Source organism: Balaenoptera ricei, chromosome 21, assembly GCF_028023285.1.
Source record: "Balaenoptera ricei isolate mBalRic1 chromosome 21, mBalRic1.hap2, whole genome shotgun sequence".
Classification (NCBI taxonomy): domain Eukaryota; kingdom Metazoa; phylum Chordata; class Mammalia; order Artiodactyla; family Balaenopteridae; genus Balaenoptera; species Balaenoptera ricei.
In genome coordinates, this window is record NC_082659.1 from 13,593,846 (window position 1) to 13,608,524 (window position 14,679).

The 14,679-nt window shown below is 42.6% G+C and overlaps 1 protein-coding gene across 3 annotated transcripts in view; it reads right to left on the minus strand.

The window, feature by feature from the left end:
• The window catches only part of ACSL1 (acyl-CoA synthetase long chain family member 1), a 75,620-nt gene that overhangs the window by 6,735 nt on the left and 54,206 nt on the right, over positions 1-14,679 (minus strand). For all 3 annotated transcript variants that reach the window (XM_059909719.1, XM_059909721.1, XM_059909720.1), the window contains 9 exons: positions 14,469-14,520; positions 13,877-13,950; positions 12,407-12,484; positions 10,498-10,632; positions 8,636-8,770; positions 7,681-7,776; positions 6,726-6,798; positions 4,814-4,902; positions 3,734-3,850 (listed from right to left, as the gene is read on the minus strand). In XM_059909719.1, the coding sequence (XP_059765702.1) occupies positions 3,734-3,850; positions 4,814-4,902; positions 6,726-6,798; positions 7,681-7,776; positions 8,636-8,770; positions 10,498-10,632; positions 12,407-12,484; positions 13,877-13,950; positions 14,469-14,520 (849 nt within the window). The remainder of the gene's footprint in view (positions 1-3,733; positions 3,851-4,813; positions 4,903-6,725; positions 6,799-7,680; positions 7,777-8,635; positions 8,771-10,497; positions 10,633-12,406; positions 12,485-13,876; positions 13,951-14,468; positions 14,521-14,679) is intronic.

Below are 14,679 nucleotides of genomic sequence, written 5' to 3' on the forward strand. Positions count from 1 at the left end.
AATTGATAAACCATTAGCCAGACTCATCAAGAAAAAGAGGGAGAGGACTCAAATCAATAAAATTAGAAATGAAAAAGGAGAAGTTGCAACAGACACCGCAGAAATACAAAGCATCCTAAGAGACTACTACAAGCAACTCTATGCCATTAAAATGGACAACCTGGAAGAAATGGACAAATTCTTAGAAAAGCACAATCTTCCGAGACTGAACCAGGAAGAAATAGAAAATAAAAACAGACCAATCACAAGCACTGAAATTGAAACTGTGATGAAAAGTTGTCCAACAAACAAAAGCCCAGGACCAGATGGCCTCACAGGCGAATTCTATCAAACATTTAAAGAAGAGTTAACATCTATCCTTCTCAAACTCTTCCGAAAAATTGCAGAGGAAGGAATACTCCCAAACTCATTCTACGACGCCACCATCACCCTGATACCAAAACCAGAGGAAGATACTACAAAAAAAGAAAAGTACAGACCAATATCACTGATGAATATAGATGCAAAAATGCTAAACAAAATACTAGTAAACAGAATCCAACAACACATTAAAAAGATCATACACCATGATCAAGTGGGATTTATCCCAGGGATGCAAGGATTCTTCAATATATGCAAGTCAATCAATGTGATGTTAACAAATTGAAGAAGAAAAACCATATGATCATCTCAATAGATGCAGAAAAAGCTTTTGACGAAATTCAACACCCATTTATGATAAAAACTCTCCAGAAAGTGGGCATAGAGGGAACCTACCTCAACATAATAAAGGCCATATACGACCAACCCACAGCAAACATCATTCTCAATGGTGAAAAACTGAAAGCATTTCCTCTAAGATCAGGAATAAGACAAGGATGTCCACTCTCACCGCTACTATTCAACATAGTTTTGGAAGTCCTAGCCATGGCAATCAGAGAAGAAAAAGAAATAAAAGGAATACAAATTGGAAAAGGAGCAGTAAAACTGTCACTGTTTGCAGATGACATGATACTATACATAGATAATCCTAAAGATGCCACCAGAAAACTACTAGAGCTAATCAATGAATTTGGTAAAGTTGCAGGATACAAAATTAATGCACAGAAATCTCTTGCATTCCTATACACTAATGATGAAAAATCTGAAAGAGAAATTAAGGAAACACTCCCATTTACCACTGCAACAAAAAGAATAAAATACCTAAGAATAAACCTACTTAGGGAGACAAAAGACCTGTATGCAGAAAACTATAAGACGCTGATGAAAGGAATTAAAGATGGTACCAACAGATGGAGAGATATACCATGTTCTTGGATTGGAAGAATCAATATTTTGAAAATGACTATACTACCCAAAGCAATCTACAGATTCAATGCAATCCCTATCAAATTACCAATGGCATTTTTTACAGAACTAAAACAAAAAATCTTAAAATTTGTATGGAGACACAAAAGACCCCGAATAGCCAAAGCAGTCTTGAGGGAAAAAAACAGAGCTGGGAATCAGACTCCCTGACTTCAGACTACACTACAATGCTACAGTAATCAAGACAATATGGTACTGGCACAAAAACAGAAACATAGATCAATGGAAAAAGATAGAAAGCCCAGAGATTAACCCACGCACCTATGGTCAACTAATCTATGACAAAGGAGGCAAGGATATACAATGGAGAAAAGACAGTCTTGTCAATAAGTGGTGCCAGGAAAACTGGACAGCTACATGTAAAAGAATGAAATTAGAACACTCCCTAACACCATACACAAAAATAAACTCAAAATGGATTAGAGACCTAAATGTAAGATCGGACACTATAAAACTCTTAGAGGAAAACATAGGAAGAACACTCTTTGACATAAACCACAGCAAGATCTTTTTTGAAACACCTCCTAGAGTAATGGAAATAAAAACAAAAATAAACAAGTGGGACCTAATGAAACTTCAAAGCTTTTGCACAGCAAAGGAAACCATAAACAAGACGAAAAGACAACCCTCAGAATGGGAGAAAATATTTGCAAACGAATCAACGGACAAAGGATTAATCTCCAAATATATAAACAGCTCATGCAGCTCAATATTAAAAAAACAAACAACCCAATCCAAAAACGGGCAGAAGACCTAAATAGACATTTCTCCAAAGAAGACATACAGATGGCCAAGAAGCACATGAAAAGCTGCGCAACATCACTAATTATTAGAGAAATGCAAATCACAACTACAATGAGGTATCACTTCATGCTGGTTAGAATGGGCATCATCAGAAAATCTACAAACAACAAATGCTGGAGAGGGTGTGGAGAAAAGGGAAGCCTCTTGCACTGTTGGTGGGAATGTAAACTGGCACAGCCACTATGGAGAACAGTATGGAGGTTCCTTAAAAAACTAAAAATAGAATTACCATATGATCCAGCAATCCCACTACTGGGCATATACCCAGAGAAAACCATAATTCAAAAAGACACATGCACCCCAATGTTCATTGCAGCACTACTTACAATAGCCAGGTCATGGAAGCAACCTAAATGCCCATCGACAGATGAATGGATAAAGAAGATGTGGTACATATATATAATGGAATATTACTCAGCCATAGAAAGGAACGAAATTGGGTCATTTGTGGAGACGTGGATGGATCTAGAGACTCTCATACAGAGTGAAGTAAGTCAGAAAGAGAAAAACAAATATCGCATATTAACGCATATATGTGGAACCTAGAAAAATGGTACAGATGAACCGGATTGCAGGGCAAAAATTGAGAGACAGATGTAGAGAACAAACGTATGGACACCAAGGGGGGAAAGTGACGGTGGGGGGATGGTGGTGTGATGAATTGGGAGATTGGGATTGACATGTATACACTGATGTGTATAAAATTGATGACTAATAAGAACCTGCTGTATAAAAAAATAAATAAAATTAAAAAATTAAAAAAAAAAAGTTCTAAAACTAATGTTCCCTTAACCAATGGACATCATGTTTTTCTCCTTTTTCAAATTGTCCAAGAACAGCAGAAATAAAGGGGAAATTCTATGTAATCATTCCTCATAGGTGATTAAATAAACAAACAAATAAATAAATAAATAAAGCACCATAAATCTGTAAGACTAGAACAATACACAATAATAAAAATTACACTAGCCATTTGAGTGCCTGCAGTTAAACATAGTAACAACTTTAAAAAGCAGTGGTGTCACCACAACAAGCACAAGTGATGAAACCTACAGGTCAGCTTTTTGCACAAGCATCTCACTCCCAAGACGGACTCTGTATCTCTCTATAGTAAACAGTTCTGGGGCTAAGTTCAAAGGGGACGGCCTGACCCTCTAAGCACTTATCCTGTGTTTACTGGGATGACCATGCTAAGAAACATGTGTGTTTGCAAAGTCTCGCCTGGCATACATTCCTGACGGCCTATGCAGCGCCCTCCAGACCTTGACTAAGGCCTCAACGTCAAGGCACAGCAGTGAAATGTGAAAAGCCAGACACAGTGTCTCTGGATTTCAAGCCGGAAGCAGCAACCGGAAAGGACGTCAAGCATCAAAACAAAACACATTTGCTGCCGTTGAAGTGAAAATGCTACACGAGGATGCTACGGATAAGCCTGTTTCCTGCAGAAGACGGAAGGGTCTACGCTCCACCGCTCGGTAAGGAGAAAGAGGAGGGAAGGTTAGGGTGCCACTGCGATGTGGGGTTTTTTTCTTCCCTACGGTGGAACAAAAGTGTCTGTGAACAGGGGAGGGGGACCACTTACTGGTAACCACTTTCCAATGTCCCCTGTGTGCAACCAGCCGTCTTTATCCAGAGCTTCTGCTGTGTTTGCTGGGTCCTTTAAGTAGCCTTGAAATACATTAGCCCCCTTCACACACACCTGAGGGAAAAAGAGCGGGAGGGAGGCGTGGGCGTGGGAGTTGGAAGAAGGTGGATGAAAGGTACAAACATCCAGTTGTAAGATACATAAGGACCAGGGGTGTCATGTACAGCATGGCGACTACAGTCAGCACAGCCATATGGAAGGTTTTAGAGTTGTTAAGAGAGCAGATCTTAAAGAGTTCTCATCACAAGGAAAAAAACCACATTTCTTCTTTTTTTTGTATCTGTATGAGATGATGGATGTTTCCTAAACTCGCTGCGGTGATCACTTCACAATATATGTGAGTCAAATCATGATGCTGTACACCTTACGCTCACACCATGCTGGATGTCAATTGTATCTCAACAAAACTGGAGGGGGAGAAAGATGATCTGTTAAGAGCACTGACTGGGCCTTCTCCAGAGAAAACTCGTGTGTCTCTGTGTCTCCCAGCCTTTAGCCAGACCCTGAATGCCATGATGCACAGGGAGCTACCAGAGCCCTGCTGGCATCGTGGCGGCACCTCCAATCCCCCACTTCCCTTCCATAATGGCCTTGGCTGCAGTCAAGTTCCAGGGCTCACGCTCACCCTAGGCTCTGGATCAGAGCTGCTGGAAAACCCCAAAGGGGGTGAAATCCCAAAGCAATCTGGCCTTCCTTCCTCTAGCCAGTAGCTCACTAACAGGCATGGAGGGCAGTTAGCGGACAGGAAGCCATGGCCCAGGACTTCAGGCCCTGGAGCCTCTGTACCCTCCTGGGCCCATGGCCCCATCGTGGCTGGCGGCAGAAGGCAGGCATTAGTGCCCCCCACCTCCCTACCCGCCCTGCGAGTTAGGCATAAATGTACCGTCAAAAAGAAGCCTGTGTGACTCAGGGTCACCAGCAACACCAAGCTCAGTGGCTTTACGTGCTGTGGTGCTGAGAGGTGGTTGGTTACTGGAGGAGCCCGCAGTGAGGGGGTGACTGCGGGATTTCACTCACCTCGCCCTCGCCCTTGGCAGCCACGTAATTCATTTCTTCCACATCGACGAGCTTTATAATGTTGCAAGGCATCGGGGCACCAACATGGCCTGTATATCAAATAAAAGATGATCACTCCTAATGTGACAACCGATAGCCTTAGGACAGATCACTTTTATCACAAACAAGCCCACTCATGATGAGAACAGAGGGTATAAACCTCTGGTTTCGGCAATCACAGCCTGTCTCCCCCTGGTAAATTACAGAGTTTATTCCTAGAAAAGAGACAAAAACATTCAAAAGTCTCTTAGGGAGCTTTCCCAAGTCTGATGCTCCAAATTATTTTTCAAAGTATAAATGATTTGGCTGCTCATTTTCAGGGTTTCTTTGAACACCTGGAAGCAGGTTTCCTGAAACTTTTACCTGGTTCCTATGATCTGACGGCCCTGCTCTCCCTCATACAGACGTAATGTCCCCGTTCTCTATAAGAACAAACCTTGACGGGTCAGATGGTTCCGACCAATACGGCCTTATTCCCTTGATTATAAACGAACATGTTTTACATGTAAGTTTATTAAGACAGGACAGGGATTCTTTTCACAGCTCACTTAACTCTCTTGCCAAAGGGTGCTAGGACTGGGTTCTTTATAACAGAAATTAGATTAAGTTTTAAGAGTATCACAAATCATTCTTCCTATGTTTTGATAATTTTAGCTTAAAGAAGTCACTATTCAAATTCTCTAGCCGGTAAGGCACCAGGAGTTAAAAATTAAACAAACAGGGACTTCCCTGGTGGTGCAGTGGTTAAGAATCCACCTGCCAATGCAGAGGACACGGGTTCGATCCCTGGTCTGGGAAGATTCCACATGCCGCGGAGCAACTAAGCCTGTGAGCCACAACTACTGAGCTTGTGATCTAGAGCCCGTGAGCCACAACTACTGAGCCCATGTGCCACAACTACTGAAGCCCATGTGCCTAGAGCCCGTGCTCCACAACAAGAGAAGCCACCGCAATGAGAAGCCCACGCACAGCAACAAAGAGTAGCCCCTGCTCGCCACAACTAGAGAAAGCCCACAGGCAGCAACGAAGACCCAACACAGCCAAAAATAAATAAATAAATAAATTTATTAAAAAAAAAATTAAACAAACACCATGAAAAAGGTTCACAGACTGTTAGTGCCAATCGCAGCGGAATTATGCTACTAGAAAGTGCTTCATACTAGAATCTATGTCATTAGATGCTCATATGTGTAAAACAGTGAACAAATCACATAATTTATTTATCACAGTGAAGAATACACTGCCGGTGTGGGACAGGGGAAAGCATAGAAGTTTTGTGGTCAGACCTGGGTTGGAATCCTGGCTCTAAAACATAAAGCTGTGTAAATTCTTATACATTACTGACATGCTTTTTAGCCAACAATCAATCATGTCCTCTCAGAGGTAACAGGGCTTCTCTCACAGGGATGTTGGGATGAAATGCATATAATATGCATCATAAACTCCTGACGCAGAACCTCATGCAGGACAGTTTGTCCTCCCCTGTTTTTTCCTTTTGGAACAAAGGACTTGTGTTTATTTCTGTCTGGAGTCTCTGGAAATTTAATTAAAATTTACCAGCAAGTAATTAGGCCCCAATAAATTCCTGGAAAGCTCTGTTGGGCCAAACATTCTGAACCTGGTATAAAGAACACCATCTTTAGATATGACCTTCAGGATCTACGTAAGTCTCTGTTGCCACCCACCCACGTTGACAGTCAGAGCCTCAAAGTCACATCCCACTCTGCCACAGGGCCCCCTGGTTTCCAAGATTGTTGGCCCCGAGGCCTAATCATCAGAGACACAGCACTTGTTTAAGCTGGTTTATTAACCCAATTCCAATAATTCCGATGCCAAAAGGAAGATCCCAATAAGGAAGGTCCTGCCATCATACCTGCGGTCCAGTCCCCGGGCACGGTCAGGCAGCACCCGGCAGTGCACTCGGTCTGTCCATAGCCTTCGTAGAACTGGGTCACCAAGAGATGGGACAGGAAGAGAGGGGGACAGTCACACCTCTGCTGGAAGTGCTCAGCAATTAAGTTCCTCTAGCTCGTTTGGTAACCTCAGCCCATACACTACAACACGCTTTATTACAGCACCCAACGTATTCACCCGCGTAGGAGACAACGTCATTAACAGGTCGCGCTGCGCACAACCTGCCCAGGGACACACTCGCTCCGTCGGCTCACGGCTACTTATCACCCAGTCTCAGCTGGCTCCCCCTCCCCTTTAAGGAAGGGTCTCTGCATGGTTTGCAGGTCGGCTTATCACTTACTACCAATCCCCATGCCCTCACACCTGATCTAAAGGCATCTTTTGTGCCTTACCCTAGAGAAAATTACCCAGTGGTAGACACAAACGCATATTCTGCCTGGGGTAAAAGATATATACAGCCACACCTCGTTTTATTCGCTTTGCAGATACTACTTTTCTTACAAATTGAAGGTTTGTGGCAACGCTGCGTTGTCAGATGACGGTTAGCAGTAAAGTATTTTTAAATTAAGATATACACATTGCCTTTTAGACATAATACTATTGCACACTTAATAGACTACAGACTAGTGTAAACATTACTTTTATATGCACCAGGAAACCAAAAAGTTCACGTGACTGGCTTTACTGCGATATTGGCTTTGTTGCAATATTGGCTTTATTGCAGTGGTCTGGAACTGAACCTGCGGTATCTCCGAGGTGTGCCTATACCCCTTTCTCCAAGCAACCTGGGAATAACATGATCTTCCAAACAAAAATACGACACACAGAGGAGAAGAAGAGTGCCTTTTGGAAAGCAGACACCTGGGCGTGACTCGGTCCGAGACCAGAGGGAGGTGTGGAGGGAGGCGCCTCACCTGGCAGCCCAGCGCGGCTCTCAGGAAGGTCAGCACGGTGGCGGACACGGGCGCTGCTCCTGTGATCATCAGCCGTACTTTTCCTCCCAGGCTCGACTTGCAAGGCAGGGAGAGGGGAGAGGGGAGAGGGGAGAGGGGAGAGGGTGAGGGGCAAGTGGCTGGAGGGTGGCGGGCTTCTCAAAGATTCCTTCTTGGAACCCCAGTACTCTAACCCACCAGCTTCTTGTCTGCAGGCTGCAGAGAACTCACTGTGCCCGAGGACGCACAGGCACCCCAAGGGGGACCCCTGACTGGAGTTTGGTTCCACCCGAAACCACTCCATTCGCTCTCAACAGGTGTGGAAAATAAAGCAACACCTCTATACCTGCAGGTGTTTTAAGGAATTAGAACAAGAGTGTCGTGGGTTTATGGCAACCACCACCTTCTGGGGGACATAATATTATTCCATGTTCTTTATCACTCATGCCTAAAAAAATCCCTCAAGAGTTCCAGAACAGTAAAACAAAATGGAGAATCAGAAAGGCTGTGCTACCTGATTCCTTTTCTGCCCTGGATAGCTAAACACTGTTCAGATTTATCTTGGACACTGAGGTTTTGCTAATGGCTTTGTCCTTAGTTTTTAGAAATGTGCCAGAAATTCTCTCTCTCTCACCTTCTCTTTTAAAAACAGCCCTCACACAATATAGGGGTAGGGGGTTAAGAGGTACAAACTATTAGGTATAAAATAAGCTGCAAGGATATATTGCACAACATGGGGAATATAGCCAATATTTTATAATAACTATAAATGGAGTATAATCTTTAAAAATTGTGAATTGCTATATTGTACACCTATAACTTATATAATATTGTACATCAACTATACTTCAATTGAAAAAAAAAAAGAGCCCTCACAGAAAGTCTGAAATGCAAATGAGTTTACATGACAAATAACCGTTGTGAGTCAATGTGCTACCTGTATTTTGTGGAAGATCAACTTATCCCACAGGCTGTTGTTTCTAATGATGCCACTGCGAAGCTCGGCTTCTTTCCTCTTGGAGGCAAAGTCCAACAGCCATCGCTTCAGCGTGGTGTTTGCCTGAGCAAAAATCTAATAAGTCAAGAAGCAAGAAGGTTTCACAATAAGTAGGATGGCGAGATAATAAGAAGTCAGATAATAACAAGTGTTGGTGAAAAGGTAGAGAAATTGGAACCCTCATACACTGCTGGTGGGCATGTAAAATGGTGCAGCTGCTTTAGAAAACAGACCAGCGGTTCCTCAGTTAAACACAGAGTTACCTACCATATGATTAGCAATTCCGCTCCTAGGCACATACCCGAGAGAATGAAAACACATGTCCACACAGCCTCTTGCCCGTGAATGTTCACAGCAGCATTATTCATAATAGCCAAAAAGCGGAAACAACCCAAATGCCCATCAATGGATGGATGGATAAATAAAACGTGCTGTATCCATGCGGTGGAATATTATTTGGCCATTAAAAGGAATGAAGTACGGATGCATGCTATGACATGGATGGACCCTGAAAGCATACTAAGCAAAAGAAGCCAGCAACAAAAGAGTATTGCATGATTCCATTCACATGAAAATCCAGAATAGGGAAATCTATAGATTCAGAAAGTAGATGAGTTTTTTGGGGGGTGGAGGGAGGTAGCAGGGTGGAGGATGATACCACATTCTTGCTGAGGTGATAAAAATGTTCTAAAATGGACTGTAATGATGGTTGCAGAACTCTGTGAATGTACTAAAAACCTTTGAATTGTACAATTAATGTACAATCAATTGTACAATTGTACAATTGATTGTACACTTAATGGGTGAATTGCATGTAATGTGAATTATATCTCAATAAAGCTGTTTTACAGTTTTTTAAAAAACAACCATTAAAAAAATGAGAAGGTTGGCACTTCCCTGGTGGCGCAGTGGTTAAGAATCTGCCTGACAATGCAGGGGACACAGGTTCGATCCCTGGTCCGGAAGATTCCACATGCCGCAGAGCAACTAAGCCCATGCGCCACAACTACTGAGCCTGCGCTCTAGAGCTCGCGTGCCACAACTACTGAGCCTGCACGCCACAGCTACTGAAGCCCGCGTGCCTAGAGCCCATGCTCCACAACAAGAGAAGCCCGCGCACTGCAACGAAGAGTAGCCCCCGCTCGTCGCAACTAGAGAAAGCCTGCGCGCAGCAACGAAGACCCAACGCAGCCAAAAATAAATAAATTTAAAAAAAAAAATGAGAAGGTTCTCATAGATGACGAAAGCCATGTCTCAAAATAAAGAGTATTAGAACTGCCCAGTCCACACTCATTCTGGAGACTGCTCACACCACACGGGGTCCTGCCCCAGCTGTGGGGTCCGTGCTCCAAAGGCTCACACCTCCTCTCGGTCCCTGGCTTGGTTTGAGAGTCACGTCTCTCAGGGTGGCTAAGTAGGTAATATTTTCCATGCAGTGGAGCTTTACAATTTATAAAGCCATTTCATAGTTATTATTTTCCTATGATGTAATTAGCATCTTTATGAGATGGAGGAGGTAACAGCCCACTGTAAAGATGAGAAAACAGAGGCTCAAAGAGTTTATCGTGAAAATAAAACAACCTCCACCTCACACCTGTATTGTGCCTTCCAGTTTATAAGGTGCGTCCACAGGCCTTTCTCTTATAACCCTCACTCACAGCTCTCGGAGGTCAACGCACTCAGGTTTATTAGCAGAGGGGTAAACTGCAGCCCCTCGAGAGAGTAAGGGCAGCGGCCGTGGTCACACACGGTCTTGGATTCAAGGTCCGGAGCTCTGCCCCAGCTCTTCGCTTGGCACTTACTCGGTCAAACATCCGGTTCAGCAGTCTGGGGACCACAGGGAAGATGGTGGGTTGAAGGGTCTTGAGATCATCCATAAGGAGCCTGATATCTCCTTGGAAAAATCCTATCTTAGCTCCGTGACACAGCATCATACACTAGAGAGGTGAAGAGAAATATCCAACATGTCATCATTGCAGCAGGGATTACACAACACACACAGACACACAAGGCTCCAGTTTTAGCATTTCAGACCAGCTTCCAGAAATCATAAAGTTCCTAAATGTAGGGAGCTTTTAAAGCAACGTTCTTGTGTTCTGGGGTCCTTGTACAACATGGGAATGTGGCATTGCTCTTGACTATCCTGAAGATAAAGGGACTAGAGTAAGAAACCAGGGAATGTGGTTTTCAGGGATGATCAGAGAGGTTCTGCTATTTTAGCTTCAATAATAAATATCTGCTGAATGAATGACATGGTATTCGATAATCCAAATATTTTTAGCCTTCCAGAGACTTTAGGTCTAACTTATTCTCATCAAAAAAACTTAGCTACTTGCCTTAGCTTTTTAAAGTCTCATTTCTTCTATTTGAATCTAACTAAAAAATTCTGAGTAGTCAGAATACGCTGCGGCTGAGGCACTAGGCCATCTGTACCACAGCGGTTTGCATTCGGCTATAACCTAGTGCCTGAATTTTTTCCTGTCTGATGAAAGCTGCACTGGCAAGCCACAGGCACTTGACAAAGAGTCTGCCTGTTTTAAATTTTAAAAAGAAAGAGAGATTCAAGAGATGATGCAACGGAAGTACAAACGGTCTCAGGCTTGAAAGCAGAAACAACTAGAAAGGTTCATTGTTTAAAAATACAGCTTGGAGGCTTCTGTTCAGTGTGGCCTGCCTCCTGGGCACACTTTGAAAACTAGTTAGGCACCTACGGTCCACTGTCAACATGTCTGCAATCACTCTGTAAACTCACAAGGTCTCCTGAGGCGTGCAGGAGACACAAGTATCAGATGGAAGATCCTTGATCCTTTGGGGGAAGTGAATCCTACAGGGCGGCAGCTAGTCAAAGGGCCGGGACTTTATCAGCCACCCCTCTCTCTCCAATACCTGCCCAGTACCTGCAACACAGCTGGTGCTCCGTGAACATTCATTAAAATGAGTGAGCAGTGCTCACTGTTTCTCCTATAAGCATACAATCCAAAACTGTCCAAGAAGGAAAAAAGATGGTTCTTGGTCAGTTTTTAAATTAGTCACACAGTCGTGTATGAGGAGCTCAGGCAGAGGTCAGCTGAATATCATCCCGCTTTGCCAAAGGCACTTGGAATATTGCTGAAAAAATGAATCTGAAGTCAACTTGTGCCTTATAAACAAGCACAGTCAAAAATAGAGACTTCTGGGACTTCCCTGGAGGTCCAGTGGTTAGGACTCCACACCTTCCACTGCAGAGAGCACGGGTTCGATCCCTGGTTGGGGTACTAAGATCCCACAAGCCGCATGGTGTGGCCAAAAAAAAAAAAAAATAGACTTCTTACAGAACTGAAGCCTCACCAGCCTTTGTGGGATGGTATTCATAAAAATTCTACATTCACAGCTCACCTTTCTGAATTCATGTCCATATTCGTGTCCTTCAAAAGTCTGAGCTTCCAATTTTAAAATGAGTATTAAAGTTCAAGTATCTGGACCCAGAAAAATAATTATACTCTTAAATAATCAGCTCAATTTCTAAAATAGGGCTGAGCAAAGAACTCTCTACATAGAGGACAGTCTGCACATTCAAACTTATCTGCGTGAACCACTCATGCATGTGTGCAATGGTAAAAATGAAATGTCTGTGTCACTGGCATTCAAGACAAGTGCTTTCTGTAAGACACAACAACTTAGCAGAACACAGCCAAACACATGTGCACAAACAAAATAAAACTCAGTGCCTACCTCTACAACTTTCTCAAACATGTGGGCGAGAGGCAAGAAAGAGATCAAAGTATCATCTGAGGAAGCAATGAATGCACCCTGGAAAGCAAAGACACCAGGCAGGCAGAAAAGCATTAGAATTTCCAGGAATTTTCCATTTTATTATTATAACTTACAAATTATTAATCTTAATATTAACATTAACTGTAAACATTTACTTCAATGATTCATGAATTTTAAGTTTTCTTTGAAGGTCAATAAGGAAATTAAAATTTCACTTGGTAAGGTACTAAATGTTGAACTCTGTTTAGAAAGTATATACCAAAAGGATTAAGAAAGTGTAAGTATAAGTGAACGTGAGATCGAGCTTCTGCAGTCGCCAAAGGTGCCCATTCCCCAAAACCATTAAGCACAGGCTCCTACCACAAAAAAGGAGACCGTATGGAGCCCTCCCAGAGACATGTAATTTGCAAAAGCAAATTATGTAAAAGCGTGCAAAGGATATGAGGGAAAGGCATACATTATATTATTCAATAAGTACTTTTTTAAAAGGCAAGTTTGAAATAGACCTTTGGTGTTACAGATTGTAATGTGACCACCCCCCTCAAAGTCATATGTTAAAGCCCTAGCCACCAAAGTGACTGTATTTGGAGACAGGGAAGGTCATTAAGGTTAAATGAGGTCATGAGGGTGGGGCCCTGATCCAATAAGGCTGGTGTCCTTGTAAGAACAGAAAGAAACACCAGAAACCTCTCTCTTGTTCTCCATATGCAAACAGAGGAGAGGTCGGGGGAGGCGTGGTGAGGAGCCTGCGGTCTACAAGCCAAGAAGGGAGCCTTCACCAGAACCAAACCTGCTGGCACCTCGATCACGGACTTCTACCCTCCAAAACTGCGAGAAAAATACAAGTCTGTTGTTTAAGCTATCCAGTCTGTGTTATTTTGTTGCGGCAGCCCACACAGACTAAGATACTTACAAAGCAAACTTTAAGATTATAGGAAATAACTAAAGTTCGAGGCTTTAATCCTTCTTATAAAGTGGAAGCCAAATCAAATCAAGCATAATAAATAATAAAAACAATAATAATCCAAAAAAACCTTCAGCAGCATTTAACATTTCTTTGTCAACTTAAAGAAATTATTCTTTTCCATACTAAAATAGGAGATAAAAACAAGAGAGTCAGTTCTCTGTCCTTTCCTGGAAACATTTATAGAGCAGTATCCAAATAAAGTTTTACTACATAAAAGACGTAATAAATTCTATCTGTCAATTCAGCTTAACGGTCACAGCAGGAGTTGGGGATTAGGTCCACAGTGAAAACTATTTGGGAGAAGGTGAATGTACGAAAGCTCAGACCTTATCTATATTTCAGACAGTGTTTCAAATACAGTCCATGCCTAACATAATAGTGGGGCTTTTACCACCTTCATTCTTGAGGCCTGATGCCAACCAATGGATATGAAGAAAGATGACAATATCCCCGAAGTTTACCTCTGTCATTTTTATAAACGCTGAACAATCGCTCACTACATTTCGATGGGTGATCAGTGCTCCTTTGGGGTTGCCTGTGAACACACAGGAACAGAACAAAGTTAGAGGACAGAAACTCCATCCAAGAATGACGGACATGACAGAAGCCCAGAAACCCCATATCATTAAAGCCTCTGATGCCTGTAGTGTGAGGTACACCCATGAAAGACTAAAGTTAGTCACATTAAATTCCTGAGCAATCTGCAATCCTTTAAAATGAAACTTATTATCTTAAACCATCTTTACTAATATGGGCAAGTTTTAGAGGGTGTGTGTAGCAGTTAAGAAAAGAAAATCCAGGAATTTTATTTCTGGAAACCATGGATACAGTTTGTCCCAGGAAGATGGGTGATCCTACTGTGACCTTTCATAAATGTTTGAGGACATGCTCAGATTCTGGGAACGTCTTATAGAGCTACCGTAAGACAGGCTTGAACACTTCGGTCTCTTCTGCTTCTAGGCCATCTATAGCTCGAATAAGTCATCCACAAGAAAAGGCAGGGAATATACACTTCCAGGTACCACTCAGAAACAATTCCTTTTCAAAACTGACCTGTAGTGCCACTTGTGAAGCAAATTATTGCAATATCTTCAGGCGCTGGAGGCTATAGCACGTTAAAAAAAAAAAAAAAAAAGCCAGTATAAATCAGAATAGAATAGAAAACTTTAAGTCATAAGATATCACTCAAGATTTCTACTAGGCTCTGAGCTGACTAGACACGGAAGCTACACAGAGGCTGGGGCAGGGTCGCACATGGTGCACT